The sequence below is a fragment of the Lissotriton helveticus genome, chromosome 7 (genome assembly GCF_964261635.1).
Source record: "Lissotriton helveticus chromosome 7, aLisHel1.1, whole genome shotgun sequence".
NCBI classification, from domain to species: domain Eukaryota; kingdom Metazoa; phylum Chordata; class Amphibia; order Caudata; family Salamandridae; genus Lissotriton; species Lissotriton helveticus.
In genome coordinates, this window is record NC_136068.1 from 1,707,549,136 (window position 1) to 1,707,566,214 (window position 17,079).

The following is a 17,079-nucleotide window of genomic DNA, read 5'->3' on the forward strand; positions in this document are numbered from 1 at the left end:
GAGCATGAAAGGTGCATGCTGGTGCAAAGGCAAGTCACAAAGAAATCAAATTCTGAAACCAAAGCTGTGGAAGGTGTTTGATTCCCTTTTGTTAATCATGTTGGGCAGGCTCGGGGGAGCAGGAAGTGATCCAGTGGACTTTAAACCCTGCATTCACATACCCAACTGAAAACCTTTTTCAAATCAGTACTTTTAAATGCTAGCCCAGCGCTGGTGGTCTGTTGTAGCTATTCACACGGGATTACAACTATTAAACTGCCTCATTAATATTCGTTAGGCTGATTGTTCTGAGACCTCCTGCAAAGGGACAATTTGGGATGCAAATTATTTGCATGGAGGTTGCATTGCAAGTTGCCTACTTGTTCTCCATCCAGTTAATGTACTGCACATTTGTACGTACAGGTTTCCGAGCAGACATTACCACATCGAGGCTGTTGTCAAAATACAGACCCACAGCATGTCAGAATGTTTTACATCGCAGAATAATATATTCATATACAATGCAAGCCTGGACCTGGCATAAAAAAGGTCTTTGTTGCAGATTTTGGGTTTGGGTTCAATTTATCAGCTCATACAGCTAGTCACAAAGCAGATTTCTGCCGTGAGCAGTCCTACCTGTCTGAGCAGCAAACACCTTTGAGAAATACTTTTCATCGATGTGTTTATATCATGTAGTTGTGACCAATGGGTGTGTGCACAATGCACATTGGAATGCATTGGAGGTAGTCCCAACAGAAGTGTCATTCCGGTTCTAGAGAAAGACACCCTTAATGTTGGTCTGCAAAGTATAAGTGGACGGCTATGGCAGAGGGTCAGATAAAGTCTGTGAAGTCTGGCCCATGAGGAAATCGGGGATAATAAGTAGGAAGATGATAGAGAGAAAAACATCTACAATGAGTCCACCAATCCCGAGCTTAGGACCACCTTGTGGTTAGTGGTTCAGCTCATCACAATGGTAATTGCACTTGAGGGATTAGTCCGCTGCCATTTTTAAATGGCCATATGGAGCCTCCCACTTGTGAAGCATGCCTCAGACTCTGAAAGTAGATTAAATCCAGATGTTCCAAGGGTGAAATATTCTGGTTTTCAGACGTAGTTGGGAACTCTTACAGTGCATGCCTTTTCTTGGAAACTGTAGTGTGACCCGAACAGCTGAAATACTAAAAAAATATTCAGCTCAAAGTAAACAATACCCAAATACGCAGGTGCATATTTAAGTGGTAACGCATATAAACATTGCTGTTGTGAGATTCCACATGGGGCACAAGGTTGCAATGAAATAATGGTATATTATGGTGCATGCAGCTGGTTTTATTTATGAGAATGCTGCATTCTCATAGGAGAAAGCCACCTAGCAAGCAAGAAGAGAGGTATAAAAAGGTATAAATAAAACCACGACCATGCTGCCCCTACACTCAAAGCTTTCATTTATGATATGCAGCTGATCTTCCCGCTTGACGATATAAATGACTCCAAGGGCGCATTCCAACATACTATGCTCTTCATCAAGGAGTGGATGACTCATAATTATCTCGAGTTAAATTCCGATAAGACAGAGATAATTATCTCAAACAACAGAATAGAACAGTGGACACCAGCACACTGTCCAGCTGCATTGGGTATCCCCCCCCACACCCAAAATGTCAGTGAAAAACCTGGGAATCAAGATAAATGCTGATCTTTCCATGCAGGAACAGATCAGCCTGGTTTCTTCTACTTGCATGTACCAACTGAGGACTTTTTAGAAAATTAGAAAAAATTTCTAACATAGCTACCCTGCTCGCACTAATAATGTCCCGGTTGGATTATGCTAATTCCATATATTTAGGACTCCCTGTCAGCCAAATTCATAGGTTACAGCTCATTCAAAATCAAGCAGCTAGGCTGGTCTTCCAGCAACCGAAACATTGCCACACCAAACCATTAATGAAGCAACTTAATTTGCTTCCTGTGATACAGCGGTCTATGTTCAAGACCGGTTGTATGATCTTTAATGCATTGCATGAATCAGGACCCAAGTTCATATCCACCAAGATCTCAAGATACTTGCCCACACGGAATCTTATATATTTCTAACTGTAATAAACTTATATTATGATAAATATATTTTGTCAAAATCGCATTGGGTGCGGTCTCCTTGCGCGCTCAGTTCATGATTGCCATGTGACCTTAAAAAAAGCATTTGATTGGTTCATAACATTTCCCATTGTAACAGTTGTACGACCCCACCCATTTTACTGCTTCTCTCTACAGCGTTTGATGAGAGACACCTCTTCTGCTTAGAAAGTTTTTTTTTAAAGTGTTTTCTTATATACACATATCTTATACTACACACACAACATACAACGATCATGAGGTCCCTGAGGAGAACATGGCGGCCGGCTGACGCCACGGTCGTGAGCTCCGCAATCGTGGAGAGAAAATGACTCGACAACTTGGCTTTAAATTTAGAGTAATCCCAGCCTGATGGAAATTAAAATACTTGGGACACTTGGAAGGCTTTTTTTCACTTACCGGGGGTGGACTGGGAGCTTGTGTTTTGGTGTGAGTGCGGCGGTGTGGGAAGAGCAGGCGGAGGCTCTGCACGGAACGGCTGGGCGCCAGCTCTGCTCGGTGCTGCAGAGTACGTCAACACGGAGGCGGTGTGGAGACAAAACCAGCTGGGATGCCTCGAACAGGAAGAGTGCTCTGCTTGGGGCGGTTATCCAGCACTCCAAGGCTTCGGTTTTTGGGCTGAGGCAGCAGCAGTATTTTGACACCTCAGAGGAGCTTCAAATAGAGTAAGTTTTAGGGTGCCCGTCTCTAATTCCTCCTATGTTATTCCGATATCTTTAGGGGGTTTAAGGTTGATCTCTGATCATGTACACCCCCCCAGTGGTGAAGGGGCGATTTGTTTAAACCTGACTTTGGGAACAAAATATAATTGTGAATGGGACCACAAGATTAACTTCCAATTTGATGATGAGAATGGAGGAATAATTACTGCCTGTGTGAATTCAAACAAGAAAAAATGTTGTGGAAAAAAAGGCTCTCTCTAATTCTAATTCAGTCTCTAAAACACAACAACAAGGGCCTGAATTGCCCTGGCCCCAGAATGCCCCGGCCCCAGCCGAGCCAGTATTCCCTCCTGAGAAGAGGGAAAAAACAGAATTAACGGTCACTGATCCTAATGAAAGCGTATGCGAATTAAAGAACAACCCCCTTAACACAGGAAAGGGTTCTCCCCCGGAAAATGTAACCTATTTGTTAGGTATAGCTTCAGAAATACAACAGGAACTAGAGGAAGAAATCAGCACATCGCAGGATTGTCCAAAGAAATATAATAGTAGGGGAAAAAGGGTTCAGAAGGGGAAAGGAGCATCAGCTGCGGTGATCTCAACTAGAGCTGCCAAAACCGCAAAAAAAGAGCGATTGAAGAAGGGATCTAATTTGAAAGTGACCCCTTCATTGCGCTCTTTTTTCAAAGTACAAGAAAAGGCAATTTCAACATACAGGCCTCTCATAGTAGAGAACGGGATTGGGCAGAACCAATTACAAATTTCCTTGACATCTATGATAATGGAGTCCCTGAATAGATTCCAAGTTTTAATGACAAAAGAGGTGGATAATGATGTTTGGAATCCTGTTGAAGACATGGATGGCAAGGAGACACCAAAACAAGATGACAATACACAGCAAGGCTTGGAATTCCCCCCGAAGGATATTGGTGACTTGGTGGGCTCTCTCTTGAAGGAGATGACATTTTTTTTTGCAAAATTTGAGAAAAACCAAGAGAAAATTCAGGCCACTTGTGAAGCTCTAGAAGTCACGGTTAACCCATTAGTGGACAGAGTGGCTGTGGTTGAAACTGCCTTCGAGCAAGTAAGCAAAGAAGTGAAGTCATGTCAGAGTGATATTGACAAATTAACACTGTCAGAAAAAGAACTTAGGGATAAAGTTGAGATTCTGGAAAATAACTCTAGAAGAAATAACTTACGACTGCGAAAAATACCAGAAGGCCCAAGACGGGCAGAATTTAAGATCTTTTATAGTAAAACTCCTAAAAGACTTTATCCCCGAAATGGATGAAAAAAATTTAAATGAAGATATCCAAAGGGTCCACAGAGAGCCTTTTAGATTGAACAAACACAGAAAAAACCCTCGCAGAGTGCTTGTTAATTTCAAATCTTATTCTGTAAAAGAAACCATTCTGAGCAAGGCGCTAAATTCTGGCACCCTCACGAAGGACGGATATAATTATAAAATTCGTTCTGACATCTCGAAGGAAACAGCTGATAGGCAATGGGCCTTAGGAAAATTCATACGAGAACCAAGGGCCGAAGGGGCTACTGTCCAAATGAAATTTCCAGCCCTTCTACGAATAATGTGGAATAATAAGACTTACAACATCAAAGACCCGAAAGAAGTTGCTCTTAGAGTATAAGAAAACAGCCAGTAAGAAGTAACACTGAGAGTCGGGACCCTCAGCTAAATCGCTCACGATTGTGGTTCTCAAACTGGGCAATAAGGGATTGCCCAATGATGACAGGGAGGGTTCTCCAGGGTGGGGGTAAGGTCAAGACTTTTTCTCTTTTTTTTGTTGCACTTTAAAAATTCTTTTGGGTGGGGAGCATCTGGGAAAAAAATAAAAATATATATATTTGTCCGATATGTAAGATTATTAGCAAACAAGGTCATTTTATAACTAAAGGCAAAAAAACTTAACTTTAATGGGGGAGCTAAAAATTGTGACATGGAATGTGAATGGTTTAAGAACTAGGGGAAGGCGGAGAAAGATTTTTGAATACCTAAAACTAATGAAATGTGATATAATTATTTAGCAAGAAACTCATCTTCTTAAGAAAGAGTGGCTTGAGGTTATAAAGTATGAGAAATGGGTGGGAGAGAGTGTGTGCACTAACCAATCCTGTAACATCAAAGGCGTATCAATAATTATAAAAAAAATCCCCTACTCTGACTTTAATAGGGGAAGCTGCGGATACTAGAGGGAGATGGGCAATAGCTAACTTAAAAGTGCGGGGTATCTCCCTCTCAGTGGTAGGATACTATGGCCCCAACGTTGATGACCCTGCCCCACTTCAGCTCCTCTACGAGCAATTAATAATGTCTTCCTTTCCTATTATACTAGGTGGCGATTTTAACATCTTATTAGACCCCAAAAAAGATAGACACCCTCCTGGCATAGCCCTAAATCTCCCTAGAATGCGAGACTGTTTGAATAGAATTAAAGACGATCTGGGTCTAATTAACATTTGGAAGTTAAGAGGAGACCACCTGAACAAATTCACGTATAGGAATCATAAACATGGGCATGCCTCAAGAATAGACTTCTTTTTGATTGATAAACTGCTAACTAACAGTGTTAAAAAAGTTTTGCATATGCCTGCTCATCTCTCAGATCACTCTTTGGTTTTATTAGATATGGATCTTAAGCAAGTGCAGGGGAATAGAAGATGGACAGTTGATCGCACTCTCCTGCTGGATCAACAGGTCATTGATAGACTAAGAGCAACAACAGTAAACTATTTCTTAGATAATAGTGGGGGAGAAGTCAATAATATGACCACATGGGATGCCTATAAGGCTGTTCTTAGAGGAGCATTAATAGGTATAGCCGCAGGCAAAAATAAAGAGAAAAGAATTAAAATAACTAAGTTGGAGGCTAATATATTATGAAAACAAGAGAGCTTAAAAGCCGGAGTTTCTGAGGAAGAGCAACACAACTTGAAGGAGAAAATATTAAAAATAAAATTGGAGTTAACTTTATACTTGGAGGAAAGACTAATGAAGAGGTATAAAGCTAGTTCCTTTGCAAATTATGAATATGGTGAAAACAGTGGGAAACTCTTAGCCTGAAAGCTCAAAACTGAGTTTAACAGAAATAAAATTCCAGCTATTTATAAGGGTAATGGTACAGAAAAAGTTGAAGAAAGAGCTGACATTGAAGAAGCCTTTGTAAATTTTTTCCAAACATTATAGGAAGAAGACCTCTCGCCTTCACCCACAGTTATAGACTATTTCTTAAAAAATCTAGAACTCCTCAAGATTGATGCTGACTCCTGTACTGTATTAAACTCAGCTTTTACCCTGAAGGAAGTTCTAGAGGTACTTAATGGCTTGAAGAGAGGAAAGGCTGCTGGCCCTGATGCACTTCCAAATGAGATTTATCTAGCCCTAAAGGAACTCCTGGCTCCTAAATTAGTGGACCTTTTTAACACAATTTTTCTAGACGACTCCCCGATTCCCAAATCCTGGAATGAAGCAGTTATTAGCCTGATTCTATCCCCTATACTGTGAGTCACATAGGCCCATTTCGCTTCTCAATACAGACTAGACTATACATTTTTTACACAGCTGTTGGCAAAAAGATTGGGTGTACTTTCTGTTAAATTGATTCATGAAGATCAGAAGGGCTTTATAAGCGGGAGAAACTTACATGACCTTACCCACCAACTGACTGGAGCCATAGAAATTGCAGCTCATGAAAAGGTCCCTCTAGCAGTCTTTACTTTCGATGCGGCCAAAGCTTTTGACCGCGTAAACTGGGCATACCTGCAAAAAGTCATTCAACATAACAACTTAGGTCATAATTTCTCTACGATTATTGAGAATATTTACTCAACTCCTATAGCCAAAATACTTTTTAACGGATGTGCATCAAAAGGGTTCCATATTAAAAGAGGCACTAGACAGGGGTGCCCTCTCTCTCCCCATCTCTTTAATTTATACATAGAACCCCTTGCCAACATGATCAGGTCTTCCAGAGAAATGTCCCCTTTTAGTTTTAATGGCTGGAATCTAAAAGTGGCATTGTATGCTGAGGACTTAATGATTTATACAAGCAATCTAAATAAGTCCTCTAGCTGCATAACACATACATTAACACAGTTTGGTAAAATCTCGGGATATCAAATTAATCATCAAAAAACCGAGGTTATGCACTGGAATATACATAGGTCACTGATAGAATCCAGAAACAGAATTAAATATCTTGGGATCCATGTTCTAAAAAATATAGAGGAAATTGCTCAAGTCAATTTAGAGCTAAAGATCAAAGAGATTAGAAAACTATTAAAATCATGGAACTGTTTGCCTCTCTCTTTTCTGGGAGATCTAATGTGATAAAAATGAGCCTCCTTCCAAAGTTTACTTTTGTCTTTAATGCAATTCCCTTGGATTTTAATTTATCATGCATAAAAAAAAAACTCAGAGTGAAATTAACACCTTTATTTGGGCCTCTAAAGGTGTTAGGATAGCTTGGAGTAAACTTCGACAGAAGAAAAACCGAGGAGGTATAGCTAGCGCAGATCTTATGATGTACTATAAAGCATTTCACTTTAAAAATGTAAGACACCTCTTTCGAAGTTATGAGACCTACCTTACCTATTGGAAAGCAATTATAAACTACGACCACTGACTCTACAAATTTGGTCATCAAAAGTACTTTAAAAAAATTAAGTTAAAGGTGCCAAGAGCAGCGTGTAAATTATGGTCAGAAATAAGGAAGATATGGCATTTCCCATATTATAGCCCCCAAGCACCAATTAGGAACTCTCCTGGAACTCCTGAGTCTATGAAGGACCTATTAGCAGTTCCATTGAAAAAAGCTGGGATCGACAAATGCGGAGATCTTCTGGAAAATGGGAAGTTAATACCTTGGAATTTTTTAGCAAATAGAACTAACAACGAAATCTCTAGGTTCAAATACTACCAGCTGGTTAGCTGGTCAAGACGCCAAGAAATAACATTAGACCACATTGGGGACTTAGAGCAAGAAATACACAAAGAGCCAATGCGTAAAGAAGTATCAAAGTGATACTAATCTTTTGTGGAGAAGAATGAAGAAGATTTCGACACTCCAGACCTCATATGGAGGAAGGTATTTCCGGCTCAAGATTTAAAGCACCTCTGGCAAGTATCCTGCACTATTTTATGGCACATTATAATTTCTGCACCCCTTAGGAAAAATCATTTGTTTACTTTACACAGATCCTATTGGACGCCTGAAAAACTCTCAAAAATGAGTAACCAGGAGATGAAAAAATGCCCTAAGTGCGGTGATATTTGATATTTGTGGGTATTTGTAAAGCGCAAACTTTCGCTCCGGAAGGAGCATCTTGGCGCTGAGCATGCGTGTGGGAGATAGGTGGTAAAAGATCTAAATAGCCGTCAATACATAGGTATCTGATTGCTGATATACCCATGTCTTCAGTTGTTTCCTGAAGAGACTCTCAGTCTCTATCAGTCTGAGATTTACGGGCAAGTTGTTCCAAGCCCTTGCTGCCAGGACTGTGAAAGTTTTTCCACCCCTGGTTTTGTACTTAAACTTCGGGATCTTAATGAGGTTGGCCCCTGAGGATCTCAGACATCGTACGGGGTTGTAATGGATGAAGCGATTGACAAGGTAGTGAGGACCTATGTTTTTCAGGGATTTGAACACTGTAAGTAAAAGTTTAAAAAGAATTCTCTTGTGAAGTGGCAACCAGTGGAGGGAATTCAATGCTACTGAGGCCGAAGATTTTCAGGGGAGTTTCAACACTAATCTTGCAGCCGCGTGCTGTATACTTTGCAATTTCTTAAGGGTGGACTTTTTCACTCCTGCCATTAATCCATTGCAGTAATCGAGTCGGGAAAGTATTAGTGCTACCACAACCGATTTCCTAGCGGTGATGGGGAGGAAGTCAAAGAATTTCTTTAAAGATTTAATTAGTCCAAAGCAGCAACCAGCCGTGATCCTGACGTGATCGTCAAAAGAAAGGGATGCATCAAATTGCACGCCCAGGTTGCGCGCAGAGGACACCGCACTAGGCGGGGCCTCTGAGTCTTTGGGCCACCAATCTTTCGGGCAGAAGGATGAATTTTTACCCAATGGTATGATTTCGATTTTCCCACTGTTGCATCTCAAGTGGTTTTTATTCAGCCACTGGAATACCTCGGTGAGACAATTCCGAAATCGCAACTCTGTATCTATGCAGTTTTTGTCGATGGAGACGACAAGTTGGGTGTCGTCAGCGTATGACGTGACAAGGATCCCATGAGACTCTATCACAGCGAGGAGGGGTGCCATATAGATGTTAAAAAGAAGTGGGCTTAATATGGACCCCTGTGCGGAAAAGGCTAATGACATCCATATGTTTTATGCTTGTCCATACCTTGATGCCTTTTGGTATAATGTTGATAAGATACTCAACAAGACTTTAAATGTCAGCATCAAGGTAAGTGCCTTTGTTATTATTTTTGGAATTATGTTTGGTGATGACCTTAACACTATTTTAACTAAAAATCAGAAATATCTCTTGTTCACATTTATGATCATCTTGATCAATATATATAAAGATGATTAACCTAATGACACTCTTTATAAAGTAGTTTCAATATGAATTGCATTCTTATTAAATATATTTAAGTAAATGTAATATTACTTTTTCCGTAATATTAATTAATGTATTTAAATTGATATAATTTAAATTTACAACTCACTGGACCATAAAAGGCTATTACTACCCCTATTGAAAACCTATTGCTATGCCCTAAAAAATACCTCCAAGAATAATAATAGTAATTAAACTATTTTTCACATGGGCTATAGCTGCACGTAGATCTCAGTTTTGTACCCAAAAAGTTATCTTGCTTGCTGAGAAGATGAAGAGCTGCCACATGTTTCTATAACACCCGACTTCTTAACACAAGAGGGAATGTGTAGTCTCACCAAAGTGCAGCCTCATCTGACTCTCTAACCAGAGACAAAGGCATGTACCCATAATGAGAAAGAAGAGAGAAGGGGACAAATATTTCCAGATCAAATATCACTTAGTAAGGAGACAGCACCACCATAAATAGCCTCCACTAGTTTGACACGTATAGTGAATAGAGTGTGTAGAATTAACAAAGTGAACTATGGATTTCTGAATGTTGTTCACCCTGCTTTGTGTACATTCAAACTCCCTTTGGGACTCTATAGAGATCTCACAACCAAGATCACATTTTCCTACATTTTCTTACTTACTGCATCCAGATGGCATCCTCCAGTCGTACAGCATGACGCTATTTTTCAAGCAGGTGCTGGCATAGGCGCTTAGGGCCTGGCAGAGAATTTGCTTAGCTCCCCCGTTCATACAGACGTCGTAGAGACAGTTGTCGAAGAATTTATCCGGGTTCACTTTGGAGTGACATTCACGGAACGGTCCATCAGTGTTGCCACTGATCAGCCCACAGAACTGGTTGCCGCTGTACAGGCTTTTCATGCTCTCCTCACAAGTAGGGCAGTTCCCAGAGCAATAGTCCCAACAGAATGGGTCTCGGTCGTATACCTTCCAGCTACGAGCCCAAGCTACGATGTCGGTGACCTGGTTGCGACTGGGATCAAACATGTCATCTGCTGCATTCTGATTGAAATCCCCACAGAGGCCACCAGTGGTGCCATAGTAGCTGCTGGGAAGGGTCAGCACAAAGTGCCAGATCCAGTCGTAGCTCACCTCAAGGCCATTCTCTGCCTTTAGTAACACCTGAAGGCCGCACTGGTACACTTTAAATAATCCTGCTACCTCGTACGGTAAATTGTGCAAAACATTATTCACCTAAAGGGAATGAATCAAAAAATACATGTTATGTTTCCAACCAGATCTCAGATCTATACACACACACACACTCCTCACTCAGAGCATACCAAGACCGCCATACAATGGGGCTGATTACGATTTCAGTGGGTCAGTGTCGGACCCTCGACACCACCAACATCTGCCCCTACAGTCCGCCCACCGCATTATGATGCGGCTTGCAGATGCATTGGGCATAGGGACCATCCACAGCGCTTCTGGAAGGCTCTGCAAGGTGATGCATCGGAAAGACAAAATAATCCCCTAATGATGGTGTGGATATTGAAAGGCTATCAGGAAATTACTTTGGGGGTCCCTAGCAGGGCCCTCTTGCCCATGGCCCTCCGCTGTGTGGGCTGGAGGACACCTATGGTGCTCTCCTAAACATCCCTGCACTGAGTTGCAGGCACGATGAGATGCCTGCCACACAGTGCAGAAACTGCATCCACCGCGACATTATCTTCAGCCCCTATGTATAATGTTTAATGTTTTAAACATAGAAAGAAATTAAAGACATTGGATGCCAAAATATTGCTGACATTCATATAAAGTAATTTCCATTATTTTAGTTTTCTCCCAATATGCCTGTAGCATGGCCCCAGTAGATTCCGTTAACTATCAATGAAAGAGCTTCATAGGTTAATGACTATTTTTTGTTGTGCTGTGTTGCATCGTGCTGAGCCATGCTGTTATGCTATATTTATATAGTGTTACAATGCCTATGTGAACCTTAGGGCAATTTAAAGAGCAGCTTCAGTGAATTTTGAGATGTGTGTCTGTTTTAATTTGTAATTGTATTGATTGTAGTGGAAGGAAATGTTCAATTAATATTCTTCAGGGGTGTACAGTTTGGAATAAAAAAATATTGACGATTCTGAAGTAGTCCGGTTTTAGAGTAAGCAATAACTGAAAGGTACTGTACTCAGGTCCAAACTGGGCAAACTCCATGAAATGGAGGTGTGAGAAGTTAGCCTGGCATATGATGTCCACTATTCTAGTGGGCACCTTGCACCAGTCTAAACGACCCTTATTGATGGTGGTTGTAAAGTCAACCTCATAGACAAGCTATCCTAGTGGTAGCATGGACCAGCAGTCATGGGCTGTGACTTCAGAGAACACGTGAAGCAAGCTGTTTTCCAATTATTATCCCTTGAATACCAAATGAAAAGACACCACACAAGGTATATATCAAATATATATGTATTTATTTCTAACACAACTCCTCTGCACTCTTTATGAGGTCGGAGATCGAAGTACATCACAAGTTACTCAATTAGCATACGATAAGTTGCACAAATACAGTTATGCCCTAGGGGCCTCACAAACCATATACTAAGAAAGTGGTATAAGAACCATGACAGAAACAGTGAGTAGGTCTAGGGCCTAGGGAGTCGCTGGGGCTACACTAAACAACCAAAGGTTAGGTAGTAGGAGGCCCACGGGAGACACGTGCAGTGTCTAAACACAGTCGCGAGTTACCATTGACTTATAATGGAGAACGAAGAAGTTACAAAGTTACTGTTTAAGGGCACTTCCGGATGGACTACGACAAAACTCCTTTAGACTAGGGCACTTCGAGAGTCAAGACCCATGGGAGCACCGGAGTACTTGTGTTACCTCACCCAGGGAAGCCGGGTGCATTGGTGCCTTTTGATGTCGGGTTTTGTCAATGCTTTCAATGGAGATCTGCAAAGAAGTGCTGCAGGCGGCCAGTGGAAGAGTGTCTGGGTGGATCCAAGGGTGGATTGAAGATGTGAAGAACCTGAAAGCAGAGGGGACAGAGTCTGGGTCACTAGCCAGTGACCAGGAGGGAACCAGGAAGGAACCAGGCGATGTCGCGATGATCTCAGGTGAAGAGGTGAAGCATGTCTCTGCAGCCATGAGGACCAGGAGGTGTTGACGACAACCAGGAGCTGGATTCGAGCTGTCCCACAAATGATCTAGTTGACTGCCGTGTCAGTATCCAGACTGAACCCAACAAGCCTTGGCAAACGCAATCAACGCAAGAAGTGAAGATGGGTTTTGGGTCAGACCAGCAAGGTTTGAGGACCTTCTCCTTTGCAGGGAAGCTGGAGCAAGCCTGGAGCAACCAGGAAAGCAGTTTGGTTTCAAAGGTTTGTCTTCAGGGGGCTCTCTAGCCAACAGACTAACAACCGGGAAGACATGTCAAGCTGAAATGCAAGAGCGGGCTCCACGCGGCACTTATGGAGTGTGGAGGGCTGAGCTTTGGTCCAAATGGTGCTCCGGTCTGGGGCTTTTTGTACCCCAATGCACAACTGCAAGGGTACCTTGGTAGTTGAGCTCTTAGCAAAATTCAGGATGTCCAGGGTGTCCAGTCCCACATCTCTCGGGTCGGTCATGGGTCTCAGCTTTCCTGTGGATGTGGGTCAGAGTCAGAAAAGTTTGAAAGTCTAGTTTCTGTGTCACTGAGTCTTCAGGTTCCGGCAGGAGCATCGACAAAGCAGACCAGAAAGTTACTGGTGGTGCCTGTTTGCACAGCGTGGTCACTCCTTGACCACAAGGGAGATGTCTTCAGTCTTCTAGTCGAAATAGAATGCCAAAGGTCCAAGAGTTCTGTATCAAAGTTTTGTTAATCTGAAGTCCTGGGGATACAGCTTCTATACTTACACTAAGAAAAGGGGCTAGGTTACCTGTTAGGTCCCTTCTATGGGTGGACCTGGGAAGGTGGTGGTTACACTCCTTTCCCTTTGTCCAGTTTTGTGCCAGAGCGGGGCTGGAGTGCCCCAGCAACTGGTTTGAACCGGGCTATGCATGGAGCACCTTGTCTGCCCCAGGCAGTGCCTTAAAAAGCATCTACTGATGCAGCCCTCCCTGTCCCAATACACATCTGCCTGTTTGGGGAGAAAACCTATTGTCCAGGTCTCCCCTGCCGGAGTTTCGTCCAGCGGCAGGAGGTCAGACTTGTGTCTGTGGCAGCAGCATCCATTTTGTGATGCTGGGGCTCTGTTTAACTTTAACCGGGTAAAGCAGTAACATACATGTCTTTTCCCTCTAGAAGGGTGGAATGCTACCCCTGCCGCCAGAACTGGCGGGGGGGGGGGGGTAGTATTCCAAAGGGATTGACACCTTACACGACATGTTTTGATAAAGCCAAACCAAAGTTAGCATTAACAGCCAGGATTATAATGCACTTAAGAGTATATGGTATGGCTATATCATAGAACAGCTATAAGGAGATGGTTCCGAAAGCTGCAAAGGGGCTCAGCTCATGCTAGGGCACCCTCTCACATAAAACCAAGCACTCTGCCCCCAGGATTGTCGAGGCCTACCATAGGAGTGACTTATAGGTGCATATGTGTCTATATATATGGGTAGATATAGGCATACTATATCTCAGTAAGGGGTGATTACACCACCTTACCCAAGCTGAGTGATCAACCTGTGGTGTCAGTTTGGATGGCCAGCCAGGGGTGGCATAATACATGCTGCAGCCCCTGGTAGGCCTTGGATGCACCTATGCCCTGGCTACCTATGGTACACTATACAGGGGGCTCACACAGGTGACTCAATACCCAATCAGGTATGTACCTAAAGTACATGGTATCAATTTAGAGAGAGAACAGCTGGGCTGTGGGTCTGTTTAGCAGGCCCACAGCCATACTAAAGTCGAAAAACCAGAAAATCACAGCAAAAAGTGGGGGTGACCGTAGGAAGCAGACTCTACTCTCCTACAGGAGGAAATTAAAGTAGTGCACAACCACTGCTAATCGACAGAGACAAAGTTTGCTCAAATTTTGGAAGAAACAGTGTGTATGACTATAAGCTGTGTCTGTAAGAAAGAACACATAGCCCCAAAGTTTCTAAGTCACAATTGAGGCATAAACATAAAAAAATAATGTAACAAAATAATACTAGAGCCGGAGTTAGCTTGTCACCTGTTAATTAATGATTATCAACATCTTATACTTCCATGTTATACGCTTGCCCTTAGGTACTATCATCTAGAAGTAGAAACTGGACAGCTGCCAACATTTGGTGACTGACCCCTCCATCCCTTCACATCAGCTCACACATCTCCACCTAATTTAAAGATAACCAAATGGTGTTTTTCTCATCATCTGAGACACTGCTGGTTCTGCTTTCAGGAAAACCAATTTAACACGATGACTGCTGGCAAACAGACATCAGAAGGCCCACCTTATTTATGGCAGGTCTTCAAAAGTCATATGCGACTGACTGCTTTCTACCAAGAACATTGCAAAAAATGTCCTCTCGGAGCTGAGAGAAAACTTCCAGGGAATCAGGGGCATTCATGTTTGCGGTTTCGAGAACAGGCCCCTTCTTATTCGGGATGGAATGTTCTAGGAACAGGAGAGAATCCAAAGAACAAATGCAGAAGTTATAGCATTTATGATAGTCAATAACCTTAAATAGTACAATCAAGTGTTTCACATTGATCTACCAAAATATTGAATCTAAAATATCGACTACTTCCATGCCCTTTGGACGTGGTTATGATTTGCAAAGAATTCTTTATGAGATCTAAGAGATCAGAATTAGAGATACCGACTAGAATCTCTGCATAAAATTCAGTAATTAAGAGTTAAACCCCTAAGAATGGGGAATAACTGTGTGGATCCAGAGTTACTGGGCTGTATACAGTATGGTATTCTTGATTCCAAAAAGGTTTACTCCAGCCATTTACCATTAGCTCTGAGTAGGGGGTAAATAGTTGCAAGGACTTCTGCACATAACAGGGAGTGGTGGGGGAATGTAGGCTAGCGGGGTCGGAAAGGGGCTGTTACATGTTCCACCCATGCCTAGTCTGAAGGTTAATGGCACCAGGGTAGGGCGGAATATCAAAGGTGGAAAACGGGTTCAGGCTGCTATGCTATGCACCTCTTTCCCAATGCAATTTTTCAAGCCGGATTTTGTGGTCTGAAAAATCAGGACCAGTTTTTCTGCAGCCAGGGAATAAAGGAATGGGAACACTGGTCCATTTACAATTGTGATGAGTTGAAATCCACATGAGAATTCCATTCTACACAATTCAGATTTGGTATTTATATCATCAAAGTAAGCATTTATGAGTAAATATGGGTTTAACTCTTCTTAACTTTCCATCTAGTGCCATATATATGTTGTCAACATATGTTGTCTACCACTGTTTTTCTTAATGTAAGTAAATAAGGGTAGTTATAGATTTACTATCCTAAGCTCCACATTGTCTTATAGCAACACTGTTCTGCTATATCTTGATCAACTCTCAGATACCCTATTAGGTCCTCTTAGCTACACTGTTCTGTTATATCTTGTTCAACACTCAGATACCCCATTAGGTCCTCAATGCTTTAAAAAAAAGACATCACAGTATTGGGGACCTGAACTTGCACTTAAAAAATAAAAGCCTCCCAGGTACAAAAAGTCTCCTATCAGATTTGGAAAGCATACATCTGACCCAACTAGTACAACGGCCATGCATAATAAGGAACATACTTTAGACGTGGTAATCACAAATGATCCTGATATGAAAGTGGACATGCCAATACCAGTTCCCAGGTCGGACCACCACTTCATTCCGATTGAGATAAGGAAGCTAGGAAGGGAGAGCAGTGAAGTCTTTGCCATGGAAATAACAAGGAAATGGTGCTGGGCCAAGAATAATCAGCTAGAATGGGGGGAAGTTCTAACCAATTTGCCAAATCTAGACACAGGAGAGCTAGGATCAGCTGAAAAGGGGTACTCAAGATGGGAATCATGGATTAATCAATACCTGGACCTCATGGCCCCAAAAACTGCACTAAAGCCTAAAATCAAAACTAAGCTGAAGGTTGGTTTTACTCACAGCTTCTAGAACTAAAGAAAGGGAGTAGAGAAAAACCTATGATCCTTCAATGAAATTGGACTATAAAAAAGAGATTAGGAACTATCATGATAATATCAAAGTGAGCCAAGCTAAGTTCTTTGAGGATAAAATAAACAGGGCTCAGGACTCCCCAAAGGAACTGTTTCAAGTAGTTAGGTCACTAGCAAATCGAAGACCTGACACTGGTCCTACTGAAACGTCGGAAGAGAGATGTAATGACCTTGCCACATGCTTCCTCTCCAAAGTAACATATACAGTAGCTTTAACAATAAGGGAGACACTGATCCAGAGAGGGAAGAAGTCTCAGATATAGCCCTTTCACAGCAGGTGATGACTCATTTTTCACCTATTGAACAGCACGAGATAGAGGTTTTGATGGAGAAGGTGAAGTCCGGCTTACCTCTGGACCTAGCCGCCCTACAATTGCTCAGAACAGTAGCACCCATCATCATACCAAATGTAATGAGGGTTATGAATCAATCTCTAGAGCTAGGCGAAGTCCCAGGGGCCTGGAAATATGCAGTGATAAAGCCCCTGTTAAAAAAAGCAAAGACAAATTGTTGGAAAAACATGTCAACAGAAACCTGTCTGATTTTTTGAGAGCCACCAGTGCCTCCATCCAACTCAGATGGGTTTTACAGCACAATACAGCACGGA

General features: G+C 42.1%; 1 protein-coding gene across 1 annotated transcript in view; it reads right to left on the reverse strand.

Annotated features, from left to right (window-relative positions):
- The window catches only part of LOC144770674 (IgGFc-binding protein-like), a 334,107-nt gene that overhangs the window by 282,577 nt on the left and 34,451 nt on the right, over positions 1 to 17,079 (reverse strand). Inside the window, exon 6 of the mRNA XM_078655389.1 lies at positions 10,007 to 10,577. Coding sequence (XP_078511515.1) covers positions 10,007 to 10,577 — 571 coding nt within the window. The remainder of the gene's footprint in view (positions 1 to 10,006; positions 10,578 to 17,079) is intronic.